The 26,987-nt window shown below is 36.8% G+C and overlaps 2 protein-coding genes across 3 annotated transcripts; one reads left to right on the forward strand and one right to left on the reverse strand.

The window, feature by feature from the left end:
• Nucleotides 1–10,237: 10,237 nt before the first annotated feature.
• On the forward strand, nt 10,238–12,035 carry LOC113294059 (protein HESO1-like). Its single transcript, XM_026542484.1, has 6 exons — nt 10,238–10,418; nt 10,877–11,049; nt 11,205–11,265; nt 11,415–11,545; nt 11,646–11,756; nt 11,853–12,035. Exons 1-6 carry the CDS (start codon nt 10,238–10,240, stop codon nt 12,033–12,035), a joined length of 840 nt encoding a protein of 279 aa, XP_026398269.1.
• An 821-nt stretch (nt 12,036–12,856) lies between these two features.
• Nucleotides 12,857–18,524, reverse strand: LOC113295384 (DEAD-box ATP-dependent RNA helicase 20-like). Of its 2 annotated transcripts, XM_026543721.1 has the most exons (10): nt 18,294–18,524; nt 17,897–18,180; nt 16,525–16,704; nt 16,247–16,408; nt 15,989–16,143; nt 15,046–15,138; nt 14,854–14,939; nt 14,529–14,755; nt 13,842–14,075; nt 12,857–13,490 (listed from the first exon to the last, which is right to left on the reverse strand). In XM_026543721.1, the coding sequence occupies exons 1-10, from the start codon at nt 18,347–18,349 to the stop codon at nt 13,432–13,434; spliced, it is 1,536 nt and encodes a 511-aa protein (XP_026399506.1). In that variant the 5' UTR covers nt 18,350–18,524; the 3' UTR covers nt 12,857–13,431. The 2 variants fall into 2 exon arrangements, with proteins under 2 accessions (XP_026399506.1, XP_026399507.1); XM_026543722.1 differs by lacking the exon at nt 18,294–18,524 and having other exon boundaries at nt 16,525–16,690; nt 17,897–18,137.
• Between the last annotated feature and the right edge of the window lie 8,463 nt (nt 18,525–26,987).

The raw sequence follows: 26,987 nt of genomic DNA on the forward strand, positions 1-26,987 counted from the left end.
TTTGAGGTTAACTAAGTTCCCTAAAGGAGTATGGATACACCTGTATCATTATCTCCTAGTTGTTCTCTATGCCCATACTACATTATGCACTTGTTCGTACCATCCTTTGTTGTATCCTTCCAACTTCTTCTTCAGTATATTTGCGATTGTCTTTTTAGTTGCCTCTGCCTGTCCATTACTTTGTGGATATAAAGGAGTGGATTTTCCTCTTTGAATTTTGAATGTGTTAAGCAGCATTTCTACGTTTTCTCCTTAAAATTGCTTTCCATTATCAGAAACTAATTCCGCAGGGATTCCAAATATGCATATGATGTTCTCAAATATGAACGTGAACACATATTTGTATCGAATATGTTGCACCGCTTTCACTTCTGCCCATTTTTTAAAGTAATGTGTTGCTACTATTAAGTATCTCCTTTGCCATGTTCCTGGTATAAATGGACCCACAATGTCTAAGCCCCACTTTCCAAATGGCCACACACTTGTTGATGAATTTAACGTCGCTCCAGGTGCATGTATCTTTTTTCCATGACGTTGGCATTCTTCGCACCGCCTTGATACTTCTTTTGCGTCCTCATGCATGTAGGGCCAGTAATACCTATGTATCTTTGTCCTGTATGCTAAAGACCATCCTCCACTATGGTTCCCAGCATCCCCGTAGTGTAATGCCTTCAGGATTTTCATTCCCTCTTTTCGCGTTAAACATCTAAGTGATGGTCCAAGGAACGACTTTCTATATATGACACCATCTCTTAGCTCGTAATTCGTCGCTCGACTCTTTAACTTGTGTGCCTCCAACCTGTGTGTTGGTACTTCTCCCTTCTCCAAGCATAAATGAAGTTGGGTTCTCCAATCTGCGTCTTTGTTCGCTTGCTCTTCTTATGTTATTTTAATTATCATTACGTCTGCATCTTCTTCTTTTTTCTTCTTTATAGAGGACGAAAAGAGCGTTTGTATCTTTATATATCTTGCAGTTGGATCTACTAACATAAAAGGAATGAAAGCCAATGCGTCTGCGAACCGGTTATCCTTCCTACTTATGTGTCTCCAACTTATTTTTGGAATTTGTGCTGATAACTCTGCGACAAGCTTCTTGTATTTTTGTAAAGATAGTTCATTTGTGCTATATATCCCTTCTATTTGGCGGATTACTAATTGTGAGTCACTAGTTATTCTGGCATCTTCTAACTTCATTTCAATTGCCAATTGTAACGCGTGTACCACAGCTTCATATTCAGTTTCATTATTTGTGGATGCGAACTCCAACCTGAATGGGTAAGCCATTCTTGCCCCTTCCGGTGAAATAAAAACTATTCGAATTCCATTGCCTTCTCCATTTGATGATCCATCCACCAATATCTCCTATCTATTTGAATTATGATTTGTCAACAAATCTCTAGGATTCTTATGTTCTTCATCCACATCAATCATTTTTTTCAACATGGCCATCTTCTTCCAATGGAAATTCTTCCAACAAATCTGCGATGACTTACGATTTTGGTGAAGATAATATTTCATACTTGATCTCAAAGTGCCCTACTTGTGCATTCCATATTTCGATTCTTCCTGATATTTTTGAATTTTTCATTACAGAGTCAATTGGTACTTTTGTTAATACCTTAATCTTGTGAGCTTGAAAGTAAATACGGAGTTTCTGTGTTGCATAGAGCAGTGCGAAAATTAGCTTTTCAATATTTGAGTAATTTTTCTATGCGGCATTGTATGTTTTACTTATGTAGTATATGGGATTTTCTACTCCTTAATCCAAACGTAGCAATACTGCACTTAATGTGTGCGCTGTTGATGCCAAATATGTTAACAATTCTTCTCCTGGCTCCGCTTTCTGCAAAATAGATAAATCCATTAGGTAATTCTTTATATTTTGCAGTGATTTGTCGCATTCTTCTGTCTATTCCAACTTGGTCCCCTTCTTTAAGATGTTGAAAAAGTGTTTGCATTTGTCTGAAGAACGCAAAATAAACCGCCCCAATGAAGATAACAGTCCATTCAATTTCTGTACATTTTTCACTGTCGCGGGTGATGGCATGTCACGAACCGCTTGTACCTTTTCTGGGTCGACTTCTATTCCCTCCTTGGATACAATATAACCTAAAATTTTCCTGACGCAACTCCAAAAATGCACTTTTCTGGATTTATCTTGATGTTGAATTTCCGCATCTGTTCAAAGATTTCTCTCAAGTTGTCAACATGATCTTCAGCTTTTTTACTCTTCACCAACATATCATTGACATAGACCTCCAATGTTGTATGTATCCATTTTGCAAACACTTGTTCTACCATTCTTTGATATGTGTCTCCTGCATTTTTCAGACCGAAAGGCATTTTTGTATAACAATATAATCCTCTGGGTTAGAAAAAAGCTGTATGTTATTGATCTTCCTCAGCCAAAGGAATTTGATTGTAGCCTTTATATCCGTCCATCAGTGAGATTCTATCATTTCCTGGTGATGCTTCAACCATATATTTGTGGTATGTCTGGTAATGGAAAGTTGTCCTTTGGACATGCCTTGTTTAAGTCGCTGAAGTCGATGCAAATCCTTATTCCATTATTCTTCTTTGGCACCACCACCATATTTGCTATCCACTCTGGGTACTTTGCTGGCCTTATAATTCCTGCCTCAAGCATCTTCTGTAGCTCTGCTTCTATTTGAGGATGGTATGTGGTTGCTGTCTTCCTTATCCTTTGTTTGAATGGTCGTGCGTTCTTGTTGATATCCAATTTGTGGCATGCGACAGAAGGATCTATTCCTGGCATTTCTTCCATGCTCCATGCGAAATGTCTTTTTATTCGCGTAAGATGTTGATCATTCTCTCTTCTTCTCCCTTACCTATTTTTGTTCCAATTTTTAATATCTTTGGTTCTTCTTTTGTTCCAACATTTACTTCTTTTATAGGTTCTGCTGCTGTGAAATTCGCTTTTGGTTCGCCTAGTGGTGATGGTTCTTTTATATTATGTATTGGTTCACCTTCTTTTTCTGGGATTTCGCTTGGTATTCCCTTTCCTTCTTGTGCTCTTATCATATATATTTTGAATTCTTCCTCCTTTCTTAATTTCTTTACGTTTTCCCAGCGATCTTTTCGCTTCCTCGCGCGTCCTTCGTAATTGTTTATATCTAGTTGGCCGTAAATCTTCCCACTCTTTGTATCTTCTTTGATTTCTCCTATTCCACTTGGTATTGGGAATCTCACACATTGATGGAGATTTGATGCTACACCTTTTATCGCATGCACCCATGGTCGCCCCAATAGCATGTTATATGGTGAATCTACATCGACCACGCACAATGTTACATGCTTTTCTATTTCTCTCAATAGTATTCGCACGGTTATTTCACCTTTTGGTTTTGTTATCGTTCTGTTAAAACCATGAATGTTGTATGTTGAACACGTCATATCCGCGTCCTTGTATCACATACCTTTGAATGCGCGATAGAACAAAATATCTACCGAACTACCCGTGTCTACCAAGGTTCTGTCTATCGCCCACTCTTCTGATTCTTTCGCTCCTTCATTTTTTTCCTTTCTCTATGCAGTTATTGTAATCATCAAGGGATCTGTTCGCCTTAAGTTTTCTTCCGGGATCTCGTCCGCTGTAAACGTTATCTTCCTCTTTTCCCATTCCTTTAAGGGAAATATTTTATCCACTGTCATGATCTTCCTTCCTTCATAATCGCGCTTGTGTATTCTTCCTATTATTCCTGCGTCGAAATCTGTATCAAAGATATTCGTTTTAGTTATTGAATTACATTGTATACTTCTGCCTCCTCCTTTCGTTATGACTATCCTTATTTCCTCCGTAGATGTTTCCCGTTCCATCTTTGTTTTCTTGTTAACAAATTAAAGAAAATTTGTCTCTCAAACAACTGAAAACTTGAACACTGAAGATAGTTTTTCTGAGATTGAAACTTTTGATTTAATTTTTAGATCTAAAATTCAAAACCTTTCAAAGATTCACCAACAGGGTATATCATTCCGAGCTTTTCTAGCGCCAAAATGTAATTGTGAGAAATCTCACAACCATACTCTTAGTAAAATCTATAGAACAATCTAAGTAATCTCCATGAGAATCACAAGAACATTCATTAAGATCTTCAAATTGGATACAAAGTGATGAAGAAACCCTAACTTGCTCTCCAAATAATGTTTTTCTCTCCTAAATATCTTGTCTAAGCTCTCAAAAATATCTCTCCCTGATACAAGGACGCTCGGCCCTTATATAGGGGTTTACATAGTGGATGACAGCTAATAAAGCCCTTATTTTCGGATCTGGCGTGTGTCATTAACGCACACTTACATTGACTCTTCTCACACGTACTACTAACACCGCATATCTCTTCACACTTTACTCGTGATTAAGATGACGTCATCTGATGCGTCATTCCGGATATGCTGTATGCGGTCGCCTTCGCTCAGTCTTGATGGTCGTTATTTCGCATATCTGATAGGTGTGCGGTATTTTACTCCTACAACTTAGTACTCCAAAATGGAAAAGTGTGTTTTCACTGGCCTAAAATTTGATCTATTGTTCTATTATCCTCACCAGATTTGTGCCCGTGTTACACACCGGGCAGATTTAACTTCTCATAAGTCATAACAGTTACCTTCTTTCAACAAATAAAATGTAAGCGCTGCTTTACATACCATGTGAGAATTTTTGATTTGATATGGCGTGGCTTCGTCTCACCCCGTCGAGATGCATTAAACTTTTTATTAACAAAACTGACATGTAACCATGCTATGCACTGGCTCAATTAGAATTTTTGACTTGGTGTGCGCCCGCCATGTCTAATGCACTAAACCTAAATTCAACGCAAGTGAAATAGTGTAATTCATGCATGGTCCTTACCATTACCTCATCCCCAGCTTCATGTATGTGATTATATTCAATTATAGTTGTTAGAGATTAGGAAATTTTAGTTTTTATTTCCTATTGAAATACTATTTTTCTGTATATAACTCTAGCTTATCTTTGTTATATCTTGTAAGCCAAGACACGGCTGTATTTCCTATAGTGCAAGTTATGTAATCTCTACACGTATATAAACAGAACTTTCTCTTGGGTTCTCACATCGAGAAAGTTCGGTTTATATACATGTAGAGATTACAACAAAATGGCACTGAATATAAGAAGCTCAATAAAATTCTACAAAAAAATGGTACTCAACATCGTCTTACTTGTCCCCATACATCTGCTCAAAATGGTCTTGCAGAAAGACGACACCGTCACATAGTTGAAACCGGCTTAACACTCTTATGTATGGCTTCCATTCCGCCTCATTTCTGGTATGATGCCTTTTCTACTGCTACTTTTCTTATGAATCGTGTCCCCTCCGTTCCTATAGATGCTAAATCTCCTTATGAGATGTTGTTTAATAGAGTTCCAGATTTTTTATCTCTTCGGACTTTTGGATGCTTATGTTTTCCTCATCTTAGAGATTATCGAACTACTAAACTTGAGTCGCGGTCTTTTCCTTGTGTTTTTCTTGGATAATTTGCAACTCGAAAGGGTTACAAATGTTTGCACGTTCCATATGGTCGAGTCTATTGGTCGCATCATATTGTTTTCGACGAATCCGTTTTTCCTTTTGCAGGTCCCAATGCCTCACTACTACCATCTTCCTCCGATCCTTCACAGGTAAACTCTCCTCCCATTTTATCCGCTGCTTTCTCTGTTCCTCCTGCCCCGGCTTCATGTTCTTCTCCTCTAGTTTGTGGTTCTACTCATACTCTACAGGCTCCTCCTACTTTTTTCCTACCGGAATTCATTGCCAATATGCCACCTTTCGCTTCTCCGCGTCTGCTGGCTCCAACAAACAACACGGACTCTGTTGTTACTCCAACATCAGTTTTGTCTCAGCTGCTACTGCCATCGTCTGCTGTGGTCTCTCAGCGACTTTCATTTCCTGATCCAGCTACCTCGCCTGCTCCTTGTGTTCAAACACCTGAGGAAGTTCAACAGTCCTCCCCGGCAAAAGCTCAACAGTCCTCCGTTCCTGCAATTCATCGTTTTGGACATACTTACAGCCGACGATTACCTTCTGTTACCGTTTCCTCTTCAGAGACTAAAGTTTCCGTCTCTCTTCCTGATCAGTAGCCTGCTTCTGCGGTCCCACTAGCACCAACAATTTCTGATAACGTCACTGCCAGGTCAGATGCTTCTCCCATCGCACCAACTGTAGCGACGTGTTCTTCTGGTGACCAGTCTGTTGTTTCTACCGCGCCATTCTCTGCAGTTCAGCAGTCTACGCTTCTTACTGCTGATTCCACCAAACCAGCTGTTTCCACTGAGCTGCCTGCTTCACCTGTTGTTCAATACTCTCCAGCTGTCCAGCCCAGAGTTCCTGCTGTCTTCCCAACTTCTCTTGGTTCTACTGATGATTTGGATCCTGCTATTTCGAGTTCTTCACCTGACCATGCTGTCCATGCTTCTCAGCTACCAATTCAAAATGCTCATCCTATGGTTACTAGAGGAAAGGATGGTATCTTTAAACCGAAAGCTCTTTTAGCTTCGAAGTACGCAAAAATTACTGACGCTTTCTTTGAGCCAACTTGTTATACACAGGCGAAAAAAGATCCCAACTGGCATAAGTCTATGGATGACCAATATAATGCTCTCTTCTAAATGGCACTTGGTCTTATGTTCCACGAACTCCTAGTATGAATGTTGTTGGGTGTAAATGGGTTTTTCGTGTTATACGCCTTGCTGATGGATCTTTCGAACGTCGTAAGTCTCGTTTAGTAGCTCAAGTATTTCATCAACGTGAAGGACAAGACTATGAAGAAACTTTCAGCCCAGTTATAAAGACTTGCAGAGTTCGTGTTGTTCTTACTTTGGCACTTACATCTGCTTGGTCTATTCGCCAGCTTGACATACAAAATGCATTTCTCAATGGACTTCTTACGGAGAAAGTTTATATGAAGCAACCTCCTGGCTATACTGATCCAAATTATCCTGATTATGTTTGTCGACTACATTAATCTTTGTATGGACTCAAGAAAGCACCGAGGGCGTGGTACACTCGTCTTAGTGTGTTTCTTCAAAAACTTGGTTTTCAGGTTTCTCGAGCATATTCTTCTCTGTTTATTCGATGTACATCTACTGATGTTAATTATCTACTTGTGTATGTTGACGATATTATCTTAACAGGCTCCTCTTCTACCTTTTTGCAACATCTTATTGATACTCTTCACAAAGAATTTGCACTCAAAGATCCTGAGGGTTGTCTCTTTTTCTTGGTGTTGAGGTTACAAGAACATCTAGTGGGCTATTTCTCTCTCAGCGACGTTATATAGAAGATTTGTTCGAGCGTGCTAATATGCAAGGGGCAAAGCCTGTAAGTACTCCATTTACCACTTCTATTGAGCTAAATCCACAGGGAGGAATTCCTTTGAAAAATCCTACTGAATATCGAAGTTTTTCTGGTGGGCTTCAATACCTGTTAATCACCCGGCCTGGACTAGGATAAAAAGTGTAGTTGAGCTTAAGGACTTCATGGAGATTCATCATACAAGAAGCAGAACTACTCAAGGAACCGGTGGAACTTCTCGACAAAAAGGTATGTGAAGACTTGAACTTATCTATCACTCAAAAGTATATTTACTCTATCTCCGACTATTTGAGACAAGAATTCGTATGTTATATATATAGACTTGGATTATACACATTTGGTATTTCGAGCCGAGTATACCTCGTCTATCTATATCTCGAAATATGTGTTGGTAAGAGTTTCACTTCGATCAAGTTTATCTTTACCTAGTGACGAAAGTCATGATATGTTTCAATCACTTTGAAAATTGCTTTGACGAGAAATGGTGTAACAACTGTATAACGTCCTCTAAGAATGTTTCAATGATTGAAATGAGAGTTTAGATTACATAACCAATGGTGGACATAAACATTATTGTGGAAACACATTTATATATAAGTCCTATTCCTTGAACCAAAGTTTGTGAAATTTGTTGATCAAGAGAAACTGGAAAACGGCGTGAGCCAAGTCCGCGAACTCAGTCCACGAACTGTCGAACTTCTCATCCCAAGAAATTATGCTGGAGTTGACAAACTAGACTAGTCTGCAAACCCAGTCCGCGAACCGGAGGAAAGTCTTTGCCGAGATTTTCTGTTGGAGTTTGTTAACTCTGCCCGGTTGCTTAAGTTTGTGAACCTAGTCTGCGAACTTAAGAAGGTTATATATCTGAAGATGATTTCTGAACTTAAACTTATAAAAACTAAGGAAAGTTTGCAAACCGTGGCTATAAAGTTCATGAACCGATTCGAGTGAATCAAATTATCTTTGCTTCAATTATGTCTTGTGTAGTACATAAGATTTCCTTGCAATTGAAAAACTCTCTAACTAGTTCATTTGAGTCATTTGAACTAGTTATGGTGAAGAAGAACATGGTTGATATGAGATGCTCATATAACTAACCTTTTGGTTGACTATTATTGAACCCACAAGTGCATACGTTTGGGTACGGCTAACAAACCTAGAAGCGTGCATTGTCAAGTGTGTGTGTAACAAGCTAAGTTTTCGATCTAACGGTCGAGAAATATTAGCTTGAATCTAAATCATGTTTTCATCTAACGGTGAATATTGAATGCTTTGTTAATAAGCTAACATTGATTGCAAACCCTCATTTGAAAGACTATATAAATGAGAAATCTAGTATTGTGCAAAACTAATCCCCACACCTTACGTGTGATACTAGTTTGCATACTAGAGTCGATTCTCCTTTAACCTCTGGTTTTCTTTTCTCAAACCGGGTTAAACGACTTAAAGACTTCATTGGTATTGTGAAGCCAGACCGATACTACTCTTATCGTAGTTGTGTGATCTGATCTTGCATCTTCTATCGTACGAGTACAATCAGATTGATTGGCTTGAGATTGATATCTCCGATAGGCAAGATATAAAAATTAATCACAAACACTTCGTCTCATCGTTTGTGATTCCACAACATCTTGTTTCGCTACCATACGATTAAGATTGTTGTGAGGTGATTGATTAATCTAGGTTGTTCTTTGGGATATAAGACCAGATTATCAATTGGTTCCTGTTCACCTTGATTATTATCAAAAGACGGAACAAAATCTTTAAGGTTTATCTGTGGGAGACAGATTGATCCTTTGATAGACTTGTTTGTGTGAGACAGATTTGTTTATTGTCAAAGCATGCGATTTTGGATCGTAGCATCTCTTAGTTGTGGGTGAGATCAGCTAAGGGAATCAAGTGCGCGGTATCCTGCTGGGATCAGAGGCGTAGGAGCATAATTGTACCTTGGATCAGTGGGAGATTGATTGGGGTTCAACTACAGTTCATCCCGAAGTTAGCTTGGAGTAGGCTAGTGTCTATAGCGGCTTAATACAGTGTGTGTTCAATCTGGACTAGGTCCCGGGGTTTTTCTGCATTTGCGGTTTCCTCGTTAACAAAATTTCTGGTGTCTGTGTTATTTCAATTTCCGCATTATATTGTTTTATCTTTATAATTGAAATAATACATGTTGTGCATTTGAATCAATCAATTGGAAATCCGACCTTTGGTTGTTGATTGATATTGATTGATCCTTGGATATTGGTCTTTGGTACCATTCAAGTTATTCCTTGTATTTGATTAGAACTCGCAGGTGTTGCTTGAGTAAATCAAATCAAGAGAGAGATATAAACTCGTTAATATACTTTTAATTGATTGAGTCTTGTTAATTCTCTTAAAAGTATATTCGAGTTAATCTATACAGATTGTTAAGAGAAATATTGGATGGTGTTGTTAGACCCCCGCTTTTACATTTTTAGCATTTCATCTTCATTTTCATGTCTAATATGTTTAGATCTATGGAAAATATGAATGGACGTTAGTTGTGGGATTTTCTGCAACTAACTCCCTCGTATATTCCCAAGTGCCAACCTTCAATTCAATTCACCATAATGTTTCTAGTCTACCAATTCACCGAGTTATTATGGTCAAAAGATTTAAGTACTTTCTTTGAGAAAGACAAACATTTGGCTCATTGTCTTTTTTAACTTCATTCTCTTCCGAGTCCTTAAAAGTTCCGCCAATTAAATGCGATTTGATCCGTGAACTTGCATTTCCCGTAAGACTTGAATACTACCTACATCTGTATAGATAGATATGCATTGACACCGAGGCTTTGAAAACCAGCTTCTGTAGTCTTCTAATCTTTTCTTATTTAGGGTTTAGATTAAAGTACTCAAGAACAAGCTATGAGTTATTTCGCATCTTCATCATCAAATCATGGTACTAATAGAGTACTTGAACGTACTCTTAATGAAATACTAGCAGTGATTAAGCCATCAGAAGAAGATGTAAGAGCACGAACCCGTATCATAGATGACCTTAAGGCCGTTGTTAATCAATCTGCAGCAGAATATTCAAGTCTTCAAGGTACTACTTCCTTGCTATTTTACTATAGAGTTTGTTTTTTTTTTTGTTAATTTCATGTATTTGTTGCTAATTTTATGTATAGCTGTTCTTCCATTTGGATCATATATTTGTAACCTATACACAAGATAGGGAAATTTGGATATTTCCATCCAAATCCGAAACCAGGGTTTGTTACTACTCCAGTCGACTGCTCTAAGAGACTTAGAGGAGGCTATGAGAAGAAGAGGTATGTAATCTAAAAAAAAATTCAACATAAGAACGCAATAGCTAATTTAATCGGTTAAGATGTATTTATTATTGCCTTTGATTGTAAGGAATTTTTTATGTAAAATATTTGCTGTCAAGACAAACATTTCGTATCACGAAATATATTCCGAGGGCAAGAGTCCCATTTCTGGTAGTGGAGAGCAATAACCACAATAACATAACTTGTGACATATCAATCAACAATTCGGCAGGAGTGATGAAATCCCATCTGCTTCACTTTGTCGCTGCAATAGACAGACGTTTCAGGGATATGGTTTTATTAGTCAAGGTCCAGGAATGGGCTAAATCTGAAGATATCAATAACGCAAGAGATGGAACCTTGAATTCGTACGCTCTTTGCTGGCTTGTTATTTACCATTTTCAGGTTATATGTGCAATTTTTTAAGTTGTCTTTTGGTTTCGTTGTATGTTCCTTTACATTTCTACTGAACTCATTTCAGCAACTTGTATGTAGCTTCTACTGGATTTTTCATCTGTTTAATCCTTCATTGATGTGCTTTTTCTTACTTAATCCCTCAGACATGCAAACCTCCAATTTTGCCTCCACTCAAGGAACTTCACACTGGGGGAACTGTAGCAGGTAAAACATATAACCTTAAACCTCGTTCACTTATGGTAAGCCTCATGTAGTTGTATATACGAAGTAATGAAAACACTGTCTGTCTATGCGCATCTTTGCAAGTTATCGAGAACAAAAGGGTGCTAATCGTGCATCTGTCTTTCGTGCAGGTAGTTTGATTTATTCTGTTTACGGAGACGATCTCATCAATCAAATGAATGCTAATGTAGAAAGGTTTAAGAGGGAGAGATTAATAAATACCAGCTCTCTGTCTGAACTTTTTGTTTCGTTCTTTCAAAAGGTACATTGTTAGTACTTTCGTTGCGACAATGTCCTCGTCTACTCTTTGATATGGTTCAAGCCATATTATTCTATCTAACAGCTTTTAACTACTGATGCAGTTCTCTGCAGTGGAATTCACAAATTATAACTACTTTTGCACCTATACTGAGACATGGGAAGAAACAAGTGACACTTACCTTGCATTTTTGGACGATGTCCCTCTGCTACATGTATGTTTTCTGGCTTGATCCCAATCCGTCATTAATGGAATAGAATCATAACTTTTTATTCTAAATCTAATGTCTTGTTGAAAATGGCTTTGTCAGATAAGAGATCCATTTGCGCGAAATGAAAATGTTGCACGGTCAGTTGAGGACACAACAAAGATTTTTAAAGCATTTCAAAAGACTTATGCTATGCTTCTTTCAGCCAGCGGACGTGATAGATTTTCTTTAATTTCCAACTTTGTGAGGCCTGAAATTGGAGCTCAGATGATTACAAGAGGTTAATTAGTAGTGCTTTGATTGGAATAGGATCTGAGACTATCTTTGTTTTTGTTTTATTTCTGTTCAACTCAATTGTATTAGGCTTCAGTTTATGAAAACTTTCTGAACGGCTTCAGTTTTGTGAGCTAATCTACTTTTAGATAACGGATCTATTTCAACGACCAAAGAGGTAACCAGCTAGTACAGTGTAGGCTAACAAAGAGCATCTTTCTTTCTTTTCTGCTCGGGGTCTGGATCTGACTCGGCCCGAGCCAGATGTCAGACCGTTTTTTTTCTTTTTTCTGATCTCAGACCATTTGTTTTCTTTTCCGAGTCAGATCTGATTCGCGATCTTTTTCTTTTTCTTTTTTTTTGATCAGATAGCTGTATCTGATTCGTGATCTTGGTCAGACCTAATCCTGAATCGGACCTGTTTGAATCGGGTAACAAAATATCCCTAACTCATAAGAACAAACCACTAACAGATGGGTCAGATCTGACCCAAAAAACACACACCGAGTCAGATCCAAAAAACAAACACTCCGGGTGATCTCAATCAGATCCAGACAACTTGGGCGACCTCAATCAGATCCAGACGAGTCAGGTGAGTCCGAAGAAAACAAGCATGGTAGTAACAAAAAATTCATGCATCAAAACAACTACAAAATCACTATATTTAACCACTAGAAAACTTACAAAACCAGCAAGTAACATGGCATTTGTTGGAACCCAAATGATGCTGTCAGCAAGGCATCACAGTTAACGTTGGTGGAGTGTGGCCACTGCCCTGGGTTAACCACACCATACCAGTTGCCTATCCGCAAAAAAATACTATGCCCTTAAAGTATCTCAGAAAACTACCCAAGCATTTGTAAAGCCTTGATGATAGGCGACATCAAAGTATTATACCCTGGCCACTATCACATATAGTATCAAGTATCAACAAGTGTTTAAGTAAAATATTTACCTTTTAACTTCAGAAGATGGGAAAAACTAAAATTACACCAAAGGTAACTTTAAAACTCGACCAAACATCCTTCAGAATATAAGCAATGGGGTGACCTACAACTGCTAAACTGATAAAAACTACAAAAACTACTTCTACCTCAAAAAGTGGTTTTTAAATGGGTAAGTTGTTTTATCTTACAAGCTGCACTGAACTCGACTACCCAAGGGACGTCAGGTGATGACTTGTTCAGATTTCTATATCGAACAACTTCCTCCTCAATGGGAAAAAATATAGATGTAGTGAAGTTAAAGGTTTCTTACTGGCGCTTCCAACAGTGTCTTCAACAAATCAATGCTGGAGCTGAACAATACAAGACGGCACCTCTGGTGATAGTAGTTATTTCTTCCATTGTATTGGTACTTCCTCTGTTTCTCGAGGGGCTGGCTCATTCATATCAAATTGGTGTTGCTATTAACTCCATGTACGTCCTCCACCAAAACCCCTTCCACGATCACGGAAGCCACCAAGACCTGATTAATACAAGCAGATGAGGAATGATGATCTATTAGACAACAATCACGAGCTGGAGTAGTATCAAGCACCTACTTTGTATCATTATTCTAGAAAGTTAATTTGCATGCATCACCAACCAAAATAAAAACACAGCAGACGGGCATAAAATTTCCATCAAACAACAGTAGAAATGTCAGAAACAAGCAGTAAAACTCAGCAGTGAATATGGCAGATTTATCTCATACAGGAGTTTTTCTTCTACGATATTTCCAATTATTGATTAGATCGAGTGATGGGCGTTCTCGGACAGTTGGACACAAAATTTCAAATAATATGTACAACATATAAAACAAATGCAGCTTACTAACCTGATGGTGGAGGAGGTGCCCCACGCCCCAGTGATGCCAAATCAGGACTGACCTTCTGTCCAGCTTCCTCAAGGATGCCAATAAGTTCCTTCGCAAATCTCGCATTCGCTGCAGTGAAGAATGTGTACGCAGTTCCTTTGGCACCAGCCCTTCCTGTTCGACCAATTCGGTGGACATAATCCTCCAGTGAACCAGGAAAGTCATAGTTGACGACATATTTGACATCCTTCACGTCTGCCATCACCACCATAAATAAATAAACTAATTAGTGAAACTGAGCATATAGTTACTGAAGTTGATTAACAGTTCAAAGGAATTAACTTTCACTAGTATTAGGAGCACCACGCAATCATTTCTTGCATTGTCAACTATACGGGCTGCGGCGATAAAAAGTTCACAAGCAGATGGTTTTAGAGTCTTAACTTATTTAATCAGAATCCACACATCAGCCAAAAATCAATATAAAATTTCTCCAAGTACAGAGTGGTTGGGTCAGCTGTTCATTTAGTGGACTTTTGCCAAAATAGATTTGGTGGGGATATAGCAAACTCCTTCAGATCTTTAATATGTACAATAGATTAATATTGCAGAAAAAAGTTGTGAAATGGTGTACTACATCAACGCAAACGTGATCCCAAGAAGCGTGTCATGCAGATCCAAGAAGATGCATCAAGGACAAACACAAACCTAAGCCACGTGCGGCAACATCTGTTGCTGTCATGATTGGACTTTTTCCAGACCTGAACTCTGCGAGAACCCAATCTCTCTCTGCTTGACTCTTATCTCCATGGATTGAGAGAGCAGGCCAACCATCCATCCGAAGCTGCCTTGTAGTTTGGTCACACCCTTTCTTGGTGTCCATGAATATCAAAATCCTACTACCATCCATAATGTCCTCCAACAATTTTACCAGTCTGACACATTAAAACAAAAAATCTAAGCATATGCCCAATCCAGAAGTTAAGAATAATCAAATCCAAGATTATCAACAAAGTGTAAAGGATAGATATACTTGTTATATTTCTGACTCTCTGGCACAATCTCCACGATCTGGCGGATAGCATGGTTTGCTTTTAAGTCAACGGAACCAATGACCACCTATACAGAGTCCGACATTATTAATTTAACCAACAGCTCCAACATGAAGCATGCATCACAAAAACCGAAAATCACTAATTTCACGGTTGACGTCTGAGCAGTTTACCTTGTAGGAGTTGTAGAGGAATTGCTTTGCAAGTAGTTCAACCTCCTTTGGCCAAGTAGCACTCCAGTACAAAGTTTGACGGTCTGGTCGAATCTAAATAAACAGAAGCAGACCTTTAACACCGAAAATAATATGCATCCAAAGACAACTTACAGAACATTCTGCAGTGCTACCAAATAACTGCAGTGCTACCCAATAAAATGGTCTTTACATGACACATGCAACAACGCATTTTGTTCTCTAAGTTGCTTTTATGCTGAAACTATCTCGGACAATTTATATAATGTTTCAGTAATGCACTGAGGTGTACTAGATAATAATGCATCTTAGTTGACTCAACGTCAATGTGGCTAAAGAACTTTTAACTATCAAGACTGCAAAAGAAGTAAGCTGACTTCAGCAGGCAATACGCATGCATCAGAATTACCTAACTGGAATAATACTGTACACAATAACATAGGGCAACTTGACAAAGCTAACACCGGGAGAGCAAGAGTTAGACAGATGCTTATGCTTTCTGTATCTACTTATTGAAACAACAAACAGAATCTTATGGTTTCCACGCCTCCCGGATGCTATCCAAAGCAAGTAAAACCTCACACCAATTGGGTGAGTATGTTCATGATGTAATATTTGGTTACAAACAATGAAAACAATGGCACTAATATAAACTAGGAAAACGTGATGGCACTAACATAATGTTATAGTAGCCCGCAGATTGAGTGTACGACTAATTTATAGAAATTAACTTCATTTAATGTTTTACCCCCGAGACAATGGTACTATCATAAACTAGGAATAACTTATGTACGCAGAAACCAAAAAGATGCGACACAATGAAAATTGAATTATAGCACAATTCTGACAGGTTAGCAGGAATTATAACTAACAAAGAATGTATGATAAAGAAAAATTTGCACAAGGCACCAAAGCATAAGAATACCTGAGCAACAATTTTCTTCATCTGGGGTTCAAAACCCATGTCTAGCATTCGATCTGCCTCATCCAACACAAGGTATGTCACCCTTCTCAAGTTCGTATGATGAGATTCTAACATATCAATAAGCCTTCCGGGAGTGGCGATAACAATTTCAACACCTAAACCAGCAAGAGAAAACAAGTAAGGATCTCCAATCAACGCTACCCAATTCATCAAATTCAAGGCTAACGACGACACATAACAAACTTCACCAACTTTTACCTTTTTGAAGATCTCGAACTTGAGGTCCCTTTGGAACCCCTCCATATATACATGTGCTCTTGATCTTTGAGGATGCCCCAAACTTTGAAACTTCTTGTTGTATCTGGACAGCAAGTTCACGGGTTGGGGCCAATACCAAAACGATTGGACCATCACCAGGAGCTGAAAATGTAAACATAGTAAATATAAGTCTAAGATCTAAACCAGTCAATACAATGGATAATGCATCAGGCAATCATTCGCAAATATGTAAAGGCATGATGAATCATCAATGATACCTAAAAATGGCTGTGCATTAACATGGACTATCGCCGGCAGTAGATAGGCAAGTGTCTTTCCTGACCCTGTTTCCGCTATACCAATGAGATCACGACCCTTTAAAGCCATAGGCCATCCTTGAGATTGAATTGCGGTAGGTTCAACAAAACCAGCCTTCAGCACTTCCTGCATGACATATTCTGGAGTGAAGCCAATACAATTGAATGATCAGTTTTATTCAAACTATAAAATGGGATTGAACAAAATCCATACCATTGAACAGAAATATGAGAGGCAAACATAACCTTCAGGCCTTAAGTCAACAAAGAGTTAACAATATTCATGCAATGTCAGCAAAGAAATATGAGAGGCAAACATAACCTTCAGACCTTAAGTCAACAAAGAGTTAACAATACTCTAAAGTGCTAAATAAGATTTTCATCTATGAAAAATGGGTAGTATTAGACTCTTGCACGCAAATCATGGTTTCCCTATAGAAGTCCATGGCTTCCGCTGTTCTCTAATAAATCAAATCCTCATCAACTGATCATAGAAACAACAATACTGCAGTGGTTCCTTTACTTCACTGCAAGATGATCCATACAATGCAACCATCTAGTCGAAACAAAACTTAAATTGTTAGCTCATAGAACAACAGAACAAAGCTTGAGATACAAGCTAAAGTCGCATCTGCTCAGTATTCATCTAACCTTATAAATGGGCATGATACATGTAAAATTTACAGATATTAACACTTACAAAGTCTATTCAATAGTATTCCGTTTTCATCAAGAAAATGGCAATCAAACTCAACTCACAACTCCAAAAATCCTCGAAAAGAACCACACATCTCAAACTCCCAGCCCAATGATATCAAACATCACAAAATTTAGTAAAATAATAACACCCTAAATGTTTAAAACTTGGATTAGTACTTCCAGGTGCTACTTATACAGTTTAAGAACCCAAACTTCATCGAATCAAACTATGCAACAGGTTATTCTTTCATGCCGAATGGGACCTTTTAGTGACAAATTGCAAAATCAAACAACGCAAAAATGCGGGTTTCAAAGGTGGTGGATGTTCATGGTAGGCACCACAAAATTTTATGAACCCTGCTAATGAATCGCACAAATTAAACTATGCATAAATGAGCGCTCCAACAGTGGTGGATGATAGTTGGGTCGAAGGCACCAACACCACCACTCCCCAAGACCACCACCACAAAATTAAACTATGCAACACAAAGTTAATACACTAGTTAGGTTACTATCGCATGCCAAATAAACCCTTTCGATGCTAACCTCAAGAATTTTCTACCAATTAAAACAACAAGATGAAATCGAATTAAAAGCAAAATTAGGGATTTAGAAAACAAAACCCAAGAAATACCAGGGAACCCAATATCGGTGAACTCCTTGACAGGCTTAGGAACATCTTTTCCTTCAACTGTAATCTGTCTCTTAATCCTATACTCTTCAACTTCATCCTCAGTCATCGATGCAACCGAAGGTGATTCAACATAAAAATTCTTCTCGAAATGTGTTAATCCATCTAAATCAAACTTCTTTGGTGAGCTCACTTCTACTTTCTCTCTTTTACTTGATGATGAATAACGACTTCCCCCTTCATATCCACCACCACCACCACCACTACCACCACCAAGCCCCGAATCACTGAAAAACCCCAAATCAGAAAAATATTAGATATAATTACAAAAATTAAAGAGAACCCAGAATTTCAAATTTGAAAAGGAACAAAGGGTTTTGAAGGTGAGGAGTTTCGTTACCTTTTACGGTCTCGGTATGAAGATGGGTCACTTGACCTACTATCGTAACGACTCATCCCTTTCTCCTTCTTCTTCTTTGTTTTATTTGTTGCTGCGAGTAATAACGAGAAGAAGAGAAGATTCTTACAGTAAAGAGGGAATTTTGACAAGAATGTGAAAGGAGGGAGCGAGGTTTTAGTAAAACGGAGGGTTTCTTCTTCTCCTTGATTTTGTGCAGAAAAAGAAAGCTCAAGATGTTAAAGGAAGAAATACAGAGAGAGGATTGCTTTATTGACGATTTTAACCTCTGCTGTTTATGGGTTTTACTAAGGTTACTGCTAGGAGATAGTGTTATTATTTTTACTGCGGGGGTAAGTTAGTGCAGTTTTTATATATTGGGCTGGTTTGCGTTAGGTGTTGTTATAATGGGCTTTGTAAATGATGTAAGAAGTTAATGAAGGCCCAATTATTAATTGGATTTTGGACCACTGTTTTAAAACCAGAACCGAACCGACCGGTAAACCACTGAATCAACTCAAAATCTAGGTTGGGTTAACAGTGACCTAATAATTTCTCCAAAAACCATTTCAAAAGCATTGAACCGGGAGATCCAACCGATGAAACCACCGACCTAACTGGCCTTTTAGCCGGTTTTCCAGGTTGTTTTTATAGAAATTTTAGGTCAGTTTAACAAATCTTGTACCATGTCATAAATTTAAATTTTTCGATTATTTTTGTTGTTTATTTTTTGTTAGACCGTAATTGAAATAAGAAACATGCCTTAAAGAATCATGCTTTAGAGAATAAGATCCATTCATATTTTCGTCAATTTGGAAATTAGAAAAATAAGAAATCTTGTTGTATTAACAAATAATAAACATACAATAAAGCTCAAAAACAATACGAAGATGATGAAAGAATGAAAGAAGGTTATAGAAATAAGTAGGAGAGGAAAGAATCAGTAGCTTTATTTGAGTGGTGGGGTGAATAGAAAACATTAAATTTTCTTTCATGTCCTTGTATTACTAATGTATTCCTTCTATTTCTAGAAAATAAGCTCGTTTGGTTTGCAAAAAGATTACAACAACTTTTTCATAATTTTTTCTAATTATTTTTGGTCTCCTTCATTTGATATTAGAGAAAAATGGAGAGAGAAGTTGTACCTTTTTTTGTGTTAGGCTAAGTCCTATGGGCTAGATTGGCCAAAAAGTGTTGCAAATCATGAAAAAAATGTGGAAAAAAAGTTAACATTGCTTATGGATACTTCTCTCTCCTATTTGCTCGCAGTTCAACTAGCAGCGAAATTGAAATGTTGAACTATTCAGCGCTCAAAAAGTGGTCCAAACGCTGAACAATTCAGCGTTCTGCGAATATTCCATGGCATCAACGTTGAACAATTCAGCGTTTACCTGGACGTTGTTCCATTCAGCGCTTGACCTTTTTTCACCAACGGCTATTTTTTTTCCAGAATTTCATTTTCTAATGTTTGGCAATTTGTTCTGATGGTTGTTTGTTTCAAAATTTGAGAATTTCTTCCATTACATTGCAAACAAGATTACCATGTTTTTTGAAGAAATTAAAAAAATACATTAAAATTCAAATAAAAGGGCTCGTGAAATTGAAATTGAAATTGAAAAAAAAAGTACATTGAAATTGAAAAAAAAAGTACATTGAAATTGAAATCTTACTTCTAAATAACTTAAAACATACAAAAAAGTACATTGAAATTGAAATCTTACTTGTAAATAACTTAAAACATACAAAAAAATACATTGAAATTGAATCCTACTTCTAAATAACTTAAAACATAAAAAACTACATTGAAATTGAAATCCTACTTCTAAATAACTTAAAACATAAAAAAAACTACATTGAAATTGAAATCCTACTTCTAAATAACTTAAATTATTACTAATATATCACTTTAGTTTAGGGGATAAGGTCCACTCCATAACGGGCCAAAATATCGTTCTTCCATATTTTGTAGACGGGTTTCTCCCATTCCAATAATTCATCCAATGGTTGTCGTAGGATCTTCATGTCCGATTCTCTTTGCTGCGTTTGCGCCAAGATTGAAGAGTTTTCCATGTTCTTCTTTAAATACTCTTTCTCTGTTTCATACTTGGCCACTCTTTGTGCTTGTGCATTTTCAAGAAGTTCGATGAGTTTATCCATTTTTTCATCTGATTTATGCGATGTTTTAGCCTCACGAGCCCTTTTCTTTGCTTGATCTCTCCCTTCACTTCTAACGTCATCTGTTTGTTCGAAATAACGTCTTCTCTTTGATATGTCCGAGGTTTCATAGTTATGAGTAGATGAAGTGCTACCAAACCTTGCCATATTTTCCAAATCTTTATCCATATTATCAGCTTCATTTTCTTGAGTGTGTTGAGTAGGTTGAGTGGAAGTACCGGCTCCATCATCATTATTCACCGCTGGGTTGTAATCGGGTTGATAGGTCTTCAGGATCTGGAAAACCGATTCGTGCTTCCAAAGTCTTCCAGACTCTGCTTCATAATTCTCTCGTCTACCACGATACTAGGAAAAAATTGGAAGGAAAAATTTGGAGAAAGAGAGAACGAGATCAAAATGGAAGAAAGAAAACATAAAAAAAAAAATTGAGGTACTTACATAATCCGCCTCTGTCATCCCCGTAGGTCTGTTTCGGAGTAGGGCCTAACATGTGAAAGATATCTTTTCACTTCGGCTCTCAATATGTTGCACTTTGTTTGCAATGCCTTTTTATCTCTTTCGACACCACCGGGACCTTTTCTTTATTGTACTCTTCAATAATCTTCCTCCAAAATACTGCACCTTTTTTTTATCTTTTCCACAAATCGGATTGTTGCTTGCTATGACCCTGCCTCTTCTTCTTTTGTAGTAAAGTGTGTCATAATTTTGTATGAACAAAATTATGTGAAGAAGAAGAAGATAATCAATTGATTTTTGTGTGAGGGATGAAGGAGAAGTTGTCCTCTATTTATAGGGAAGCCTAAAAATATAGCTTTTGAGGTTTCAAACGACTATTAAATTTGAGTCTTTGAAAATGCAACGGTCATCTTGATCTGATGGCTGAGATTACTCAGCGCGGTTTGGTTCAGCGTTTGAGCGCGGAATGGCACAGCGCTCAGTTTCCTGCTTTTGAGATTCAACGGTCACTTTTGATCTTGCGGCTGTAACAAAAAGCGTGGTTTGGTTAAGCGCTTTGGCAAATGGCTACATTTTCATCCCAAACTTAGATCACTTCATATCTCTATATAAACACAACACATGAACTCAAAATCCCCACCCCAAACTTGTGAATTTTCACTCTCTTCTTCTTCTCCTAAATTCTCAAAACAAAATTCAAGCATGGTTGCATTCTCAATTGACGAAGACAATCACTTAGTGAGAAGTGTTTGCAAGATTATGAACACAAATCTTCTCAAAAAACCAACTTCTTTTGGAGACAAGTTGTTGGAGAATTTGTGAGAATCAATGGTAGTGCTAATGAAAGATGCAAAAAACAACTAAAATATCGATTATCAATGATCAATGATCAAGCGTTATTGCAAGCTTTTTGTCATTTCATTTAGGGCACCAAATGGTAATCGTGAAGATGCTATGGCTTTATACCAAACGGATAATGGAATGTCGTTCATTCATATCACCGCTTTGGAGATGTTTGGTTATGAAACATATGCATGAAGTAGTATTATGAAGTTTTAGTTAAATATGAAGACGTATTTAAGAAGTATTACGAAGTTCTAGTTAAGAAGTATTTATGAAGTTCTAGTATTATGAAGTTCTAGTTAAATATGTAACGTAATTGTAAACGTACTTAAGTGAAAAAAAGAGTATTATGGAGTTTACAAGAACTAATTAAAATGTCTACTTATTAATGAAAACGTGCTTCATTAAAATAAATTGGTGAATATGAAATTTACTCTCCATTCTCATAAAATGCACCATCTCCTTGAGGGTCATATTGGTCTTCACCGGTGTCCACATCGGTTAGACCCTCATGAACTTCCGGCAAGGCATCATCCATAGGCATGTTTGGAATATTACCATCTCTCAAACCTCATGAGCATCCGCATCTACACGTTTTCTGTACACCGTCTGACGGGTCTTAACTTCATACGGGACGGGTTGATGTATTCCCTACCTCCTCCGTGTCTCCCAAAGCGTAGCCACTGCTACAACATTCGTCTCAATATCATCTTCATCATCCGAAAGGCCGAACAAAATTCGTCTCAATTTCAAAGTCAAAAAACAGAACTCTCTTTTTGGATACATCTAATGCAGTACTAATATTGGTCTCCCACAGCATACTCACTATCTGCCCATAGTTGCCAAATACATGATTCACTTTTTCTAGTGTCAATCAGTATTCTTGCGCTTTTGACTAAGTGTTTCATAGTATCCTTTTGGAATTCTCGATGTCCTCCATTCCTTGATGCAATCCTAATCTTTTTGAAGAAACAAATCTTTGGAAAAATATCATAATGTCCTCCAGGTGTCTGACAAAGCAAGGGTTGCATGTTGCGGAAGTAGTAATAGTACCAATACTCAAGTACCATAACCATGCCAACTGAATTCGTACCCCTAGTTGACCAATCGTCGAGATATTTATAGGTATTACCTAATGAAGCTAGACCCCAATCATACTCCCCAACCCTATCTAAGTCAGCAAATAGCAGAACCCAACATTTATCTACTTTTCTCGTAGAATGCGCTAGAATAAAGTGACCCAAACACCACATAAAGAATGATCGTGTCAATGTCACTGCACATCCAATACTATTCTGGTTTTTTTTACTATCAATGTAGTTTTTCAAGACATCTAAGGAAAATGTATTAGTCTTAGAGTCCCATGGACCATGATTTTTGATATCCGAAAAATATAAATCATCCAAAGCAGGATATGTTAGATCACTACCCAACTACGGCATAACTACTGGTCGTTTACTAGTGTCACCAGTGGGAGTTCCGGTTAACATGTACGAATCTAAAGGAAGGAGGCCAATTTCAAACTCCGGAAAATGAAAGATCTTTGTACTTTTCCACCATCTCTCAGCTATGGCTTCAACTAATCCTCTATCCCCATTGGCAAAATCAAACTCAAAAACAGAGGAAAAGTCACAATTGTCACAATATTGTTTTGCTATTGGATTATCTTGCACTACAATTTTGTAATTCGCTTCAAATTCTTTCAAACTACCTCTAAAGCTTATTTTGCGAGAATTTTTCGTAACATCTTGACATACATGTCTATCACAATCCTTTGACGAAACTATATCCAACTGGTCTAGCAATTCATCCATACTCGTACTACAATCAATAACAAAGATGAAAAAAATATCATTTTCATCCATACAAACTAAATTATGATTACCAATTCATCCATACAAACTAAATCATCATTATCATTCATTTTAATCATACAAATTATCATTATAATTCATTATCATTCATTTTCATCATACAACTAATCAAATAATCATATAAATTTACCTACAAATTTTATCTACAAACTAATCATACAAATTAATTCATTTTCATCACAAAAAAAAAATCATTTTTTGTTCATCACACATAATCAAATTAAATCCCAAAAAAAAGAAATCATCACAAATAATCAATTTAAACATCTACATCATCCAAATACGAAAGAATCAGTCATCAATTTGAATGAAATCGCATCAAAAATAAAAAATCATAAAACTTTAACCTAAAACTTAAATTTCTTACCTCGAATGATTTCGTGGATGGAATCGCACCAAACCACCTTCAATCAATCATAAATCCGATGAAGAACAAACCCACAGAAGGAATTTGAAAAAAAAAAATTCTACAATTCAAGATCTTGAAGAAGCATTTTCGGGAAAGAAGTGAAAATTATGTGAAGAAATGAAAATGAGGGAGAAAGTCGAGCTCCTGCAGAAGATATCGACGAGAAGCGTTGTCAACGCAGCTGACCAGGCCCAACGCTGTTCTGTTCGGCGTTACCTAAACGCTCTATTGTTCAGCGTTGGACGTTGTACTATTCTGTGTTTCCCTGCTAGATTCGCCACCCCATAGGACTTAGGAAGTTTCCCTAGCCGGCGTGGATGGTCAATCTAGCTGGTAGATTAGAAGGCCATAGGGGTTAGCCTTAAGAAAGAAAATTAATAGTGAATAGTGGTCCCTCAATGGGTAGATTATAGCGCGCTTGGATACACATCCAGAAGTAACTTTTTGACTTCTAGAAGTCAAATAGCAAGAAGTCAGTTTGAGTGTAAAATTTCAGAATGACTTCCAGAAGCAGAAAAGTCGACTTTTTGTGAAGTAAAAAATCTCGATTTCTGACTTCTGCTTCTGGAGAAGCACTTTTGACTTCTACTTCTGCATCCAAACAGGCTATCAGTAAACTATAACATTTGACTTTTCATTTATGGAAAATAACCTTCTTCTTTTTTTGATAATTCAAGTAAGGAAACCAGCCTATTTTTTAGAAACGAAGGGAGTATATATTACCACTACTACCACAAACATTAAATATTATGAGTAAACATGGTGTATATAAAACATTAATATTATACATGTAACCCAGTGAACAACGATAGAACCAAGATTCTATGTTCAGGTGGGAAAAAAAATAATTCCCATCTCTAGATCACCGTTAAGTATTTTTATTGATGTCTTGTTCTCGAGAACATTCAAAATTTTCTAATAAGATTGGAAGCAGCTGTGACTAGACTAAAACTGGAATTTAATATAGAGAACAACTTTCAAATGGAACCAGAATTTGTAGCTATTTTTTCTAGAGCTATTTGAAGCCAACGTGCAAAGAAGTGCTCATAATTTGCATTTGGCAAGTCTTTGAGAAATAATATTTGTGCCACCTTTTGTTGAAGTCACTATCGAAGCTTATAACCTCTGAGTAATAAGTCTATTATCATCATACTCACAGCCCAACCTAACCTATTAATTACAATTGTCATGAAAAGCCAAATTAATATACAACAAATACAAGATAATAACATACATTTTCAAAAGGTATTCAATCAAATTTTGGTATGACTACTGAAATGTACAGGCATACAATTGCTTTCTTGCTTGCTCAATTGCTCGAGGAAAGCCATGGTGGGCTTTTTCCGTTATAGCTGGGCTAATTCAAAAGTCGATCTATTACGATCAAAGCGGTTGTTTATTATTTCATTTTCTCTTATTCCAAGACCTCCTTAGAATTACTGAGATATGCCGATTCAAGTGTTTCAAGACGCATAACGGAATGAACTATATATATATATATATAAATAAGACATATATATATAAACAAATATAAGATATAGTGCCTTAGATATTGAGCATACAACTATCGATCAGTATAACAATTACAGAGAAATTGAAAATTAGCATTTACATGCATATTTCTGAATACATTATTCATTTCATGGTAGCAGCAAAGAGGTATTTGCGGGAGAAAGAAATATTATTATCAATACAGATTGGTACGAGTTAACGCATGTGACATCACTAATTGTTATAAACATTGTACAAGATTCAAGTTATTTAAGATATAAACATTGTCGATTATTGGAAGTCGCCATACATGTATAATAATCATGTGATTGTAACATCACTAGCGGGCATATAAACTATCACATGTTATAATCTATATAAACATCTCAATGTAAAAACAGAAAACAAAATACTTTTCTATGTATTCCTCGAGAAATTTATCAATATTGGTGTTTTTGTTCATATCTTCACTAATGCAAGTCAAATTTAGACAAACGACGGCTCCTTAGATAATTAAAATTTACAAAAACATATAAAGTCAATGACTCATTTAATACAAAAACTTCCATTTACTAGTCTTAACCAAATTTTCGAAAATACAATTTCTGTCTTATGATATATTGGAATTTAAGTTAAAACGACAAGTTTTATTTGATCAATAAGACTATTTGACCATTCTTTTAGTACAATACTACAATGAGTAAGTATGTTTGCAGCAGAAGACAGACTGTGATGTCCGAGATCTTGTTTTCATTGGTTCTTGTGTAATTTTTTTTATCCATTCTGTTTTTTTACTGAAGCGCATTTTCGTAATCAAGTATGAATTAATACACAAAATAACTAAAATTAAGGTATTATGAATGCATTATCATGCTTGCAATGATTGTATTTTAATATATATTTTTTTATATATATACGAATTTTATGTATGATTTTATTTTATTTTTTTGGATTTAATAATTTATAGAATAATAAATTTAATAATATGAAGATTTATTTTCTTTTCATTCCTTCTCAACTCGGTCATTGTAAGATGGTCTTCCTAACTTGAAAATTTAGTAGAAGAACCAGCATGTTTTCTGATCAGTTACAGCATGATCGTCCCATGCCTGTGCAATTTATTGATTTTAAATCTGTTAATACATGCATGTTTTACAATATGAAACACGTAAACCATCAATACATACCATGAGCCAGGGTTTTGTCGACTTTCAATGAATTCTATATATCATTTTTGTTGTGAAATAAATGAGTGGGTGAATAAAAAAAACTATTACTTCAGTTAGGAACCTTAGATCTCTTTAAGTGGCTTGTATCTGTTTGATATAATGCCTGACCGAGTTGTTAGAACAAAAAACTACGGATTCGTGGCATCTAGAGTATCCTATGGATTACAAGAGACATATACGAGGATAAAAGTAGTTATAAGTCCATACAGAACTGGGTATC

The sequence above is a fragment of the Papaver somniferum genome, chromosome 7 (assembly GCF_003573695.1).
Source record: "Papaver somniferum cultivar HN1 chromosome 7, ASM357369v1, whole genome shotgun sequence".
Lineage (NCBI taxonomy): Eukaryota > Viridiplantae > Streptophyta > Magnoliopsida > Ranunculales > Papaveraceae > Papaver > Papaver somniferum.

Excerpts from the sequence above, each read along its gene's own strand:
- LOC113294059 (XM_026542484.1), top strand. The coding sequence starts at position 10,238 with ATGAGTTATTTCGCATCTTCATCATCAAATCATGGTACTAATAGAGTA. Across the intron at positions 11,266-11,414 it reads CACTGGGGGAACTGTAGCAG|GTAGTTTGATTTATTCTGTT; the intron begins GTAAAACATATA and ends TCTTTCGTGCAG. Across the intron at positions 11,546-11,645 it reads TTGTTTCGTTCTTTCAAAAG|TTCTCTGCAGTGGAATTCAC; the intron begins GTACATTGTTAG and ends CTACTGATGCAG.
- LOC113295384 (XM_026543721.1), bottom strand. The coding sequence starts at position 18,349 with ATGAGTCGTTACGATAGTAGGTCAAGTGACCCATCTTCATACCGAGAC. Across the intron at positions 18,181-18,293 it reads TCATACCGAGACCGTAAAAG|TGATTCGGGGCTTGGTGGTG; the intron begins GTAACGAAACTC and ends GGGGTTTTTCAG. Across the intron at positions 16,144-16,246 it reads AGTTCGAGATCTTCAAAAAG|GTGTTGAAATTGTTATCGCC; the intron begins GTAAAAGTTGGT and ends TTGCTGGTTTAG.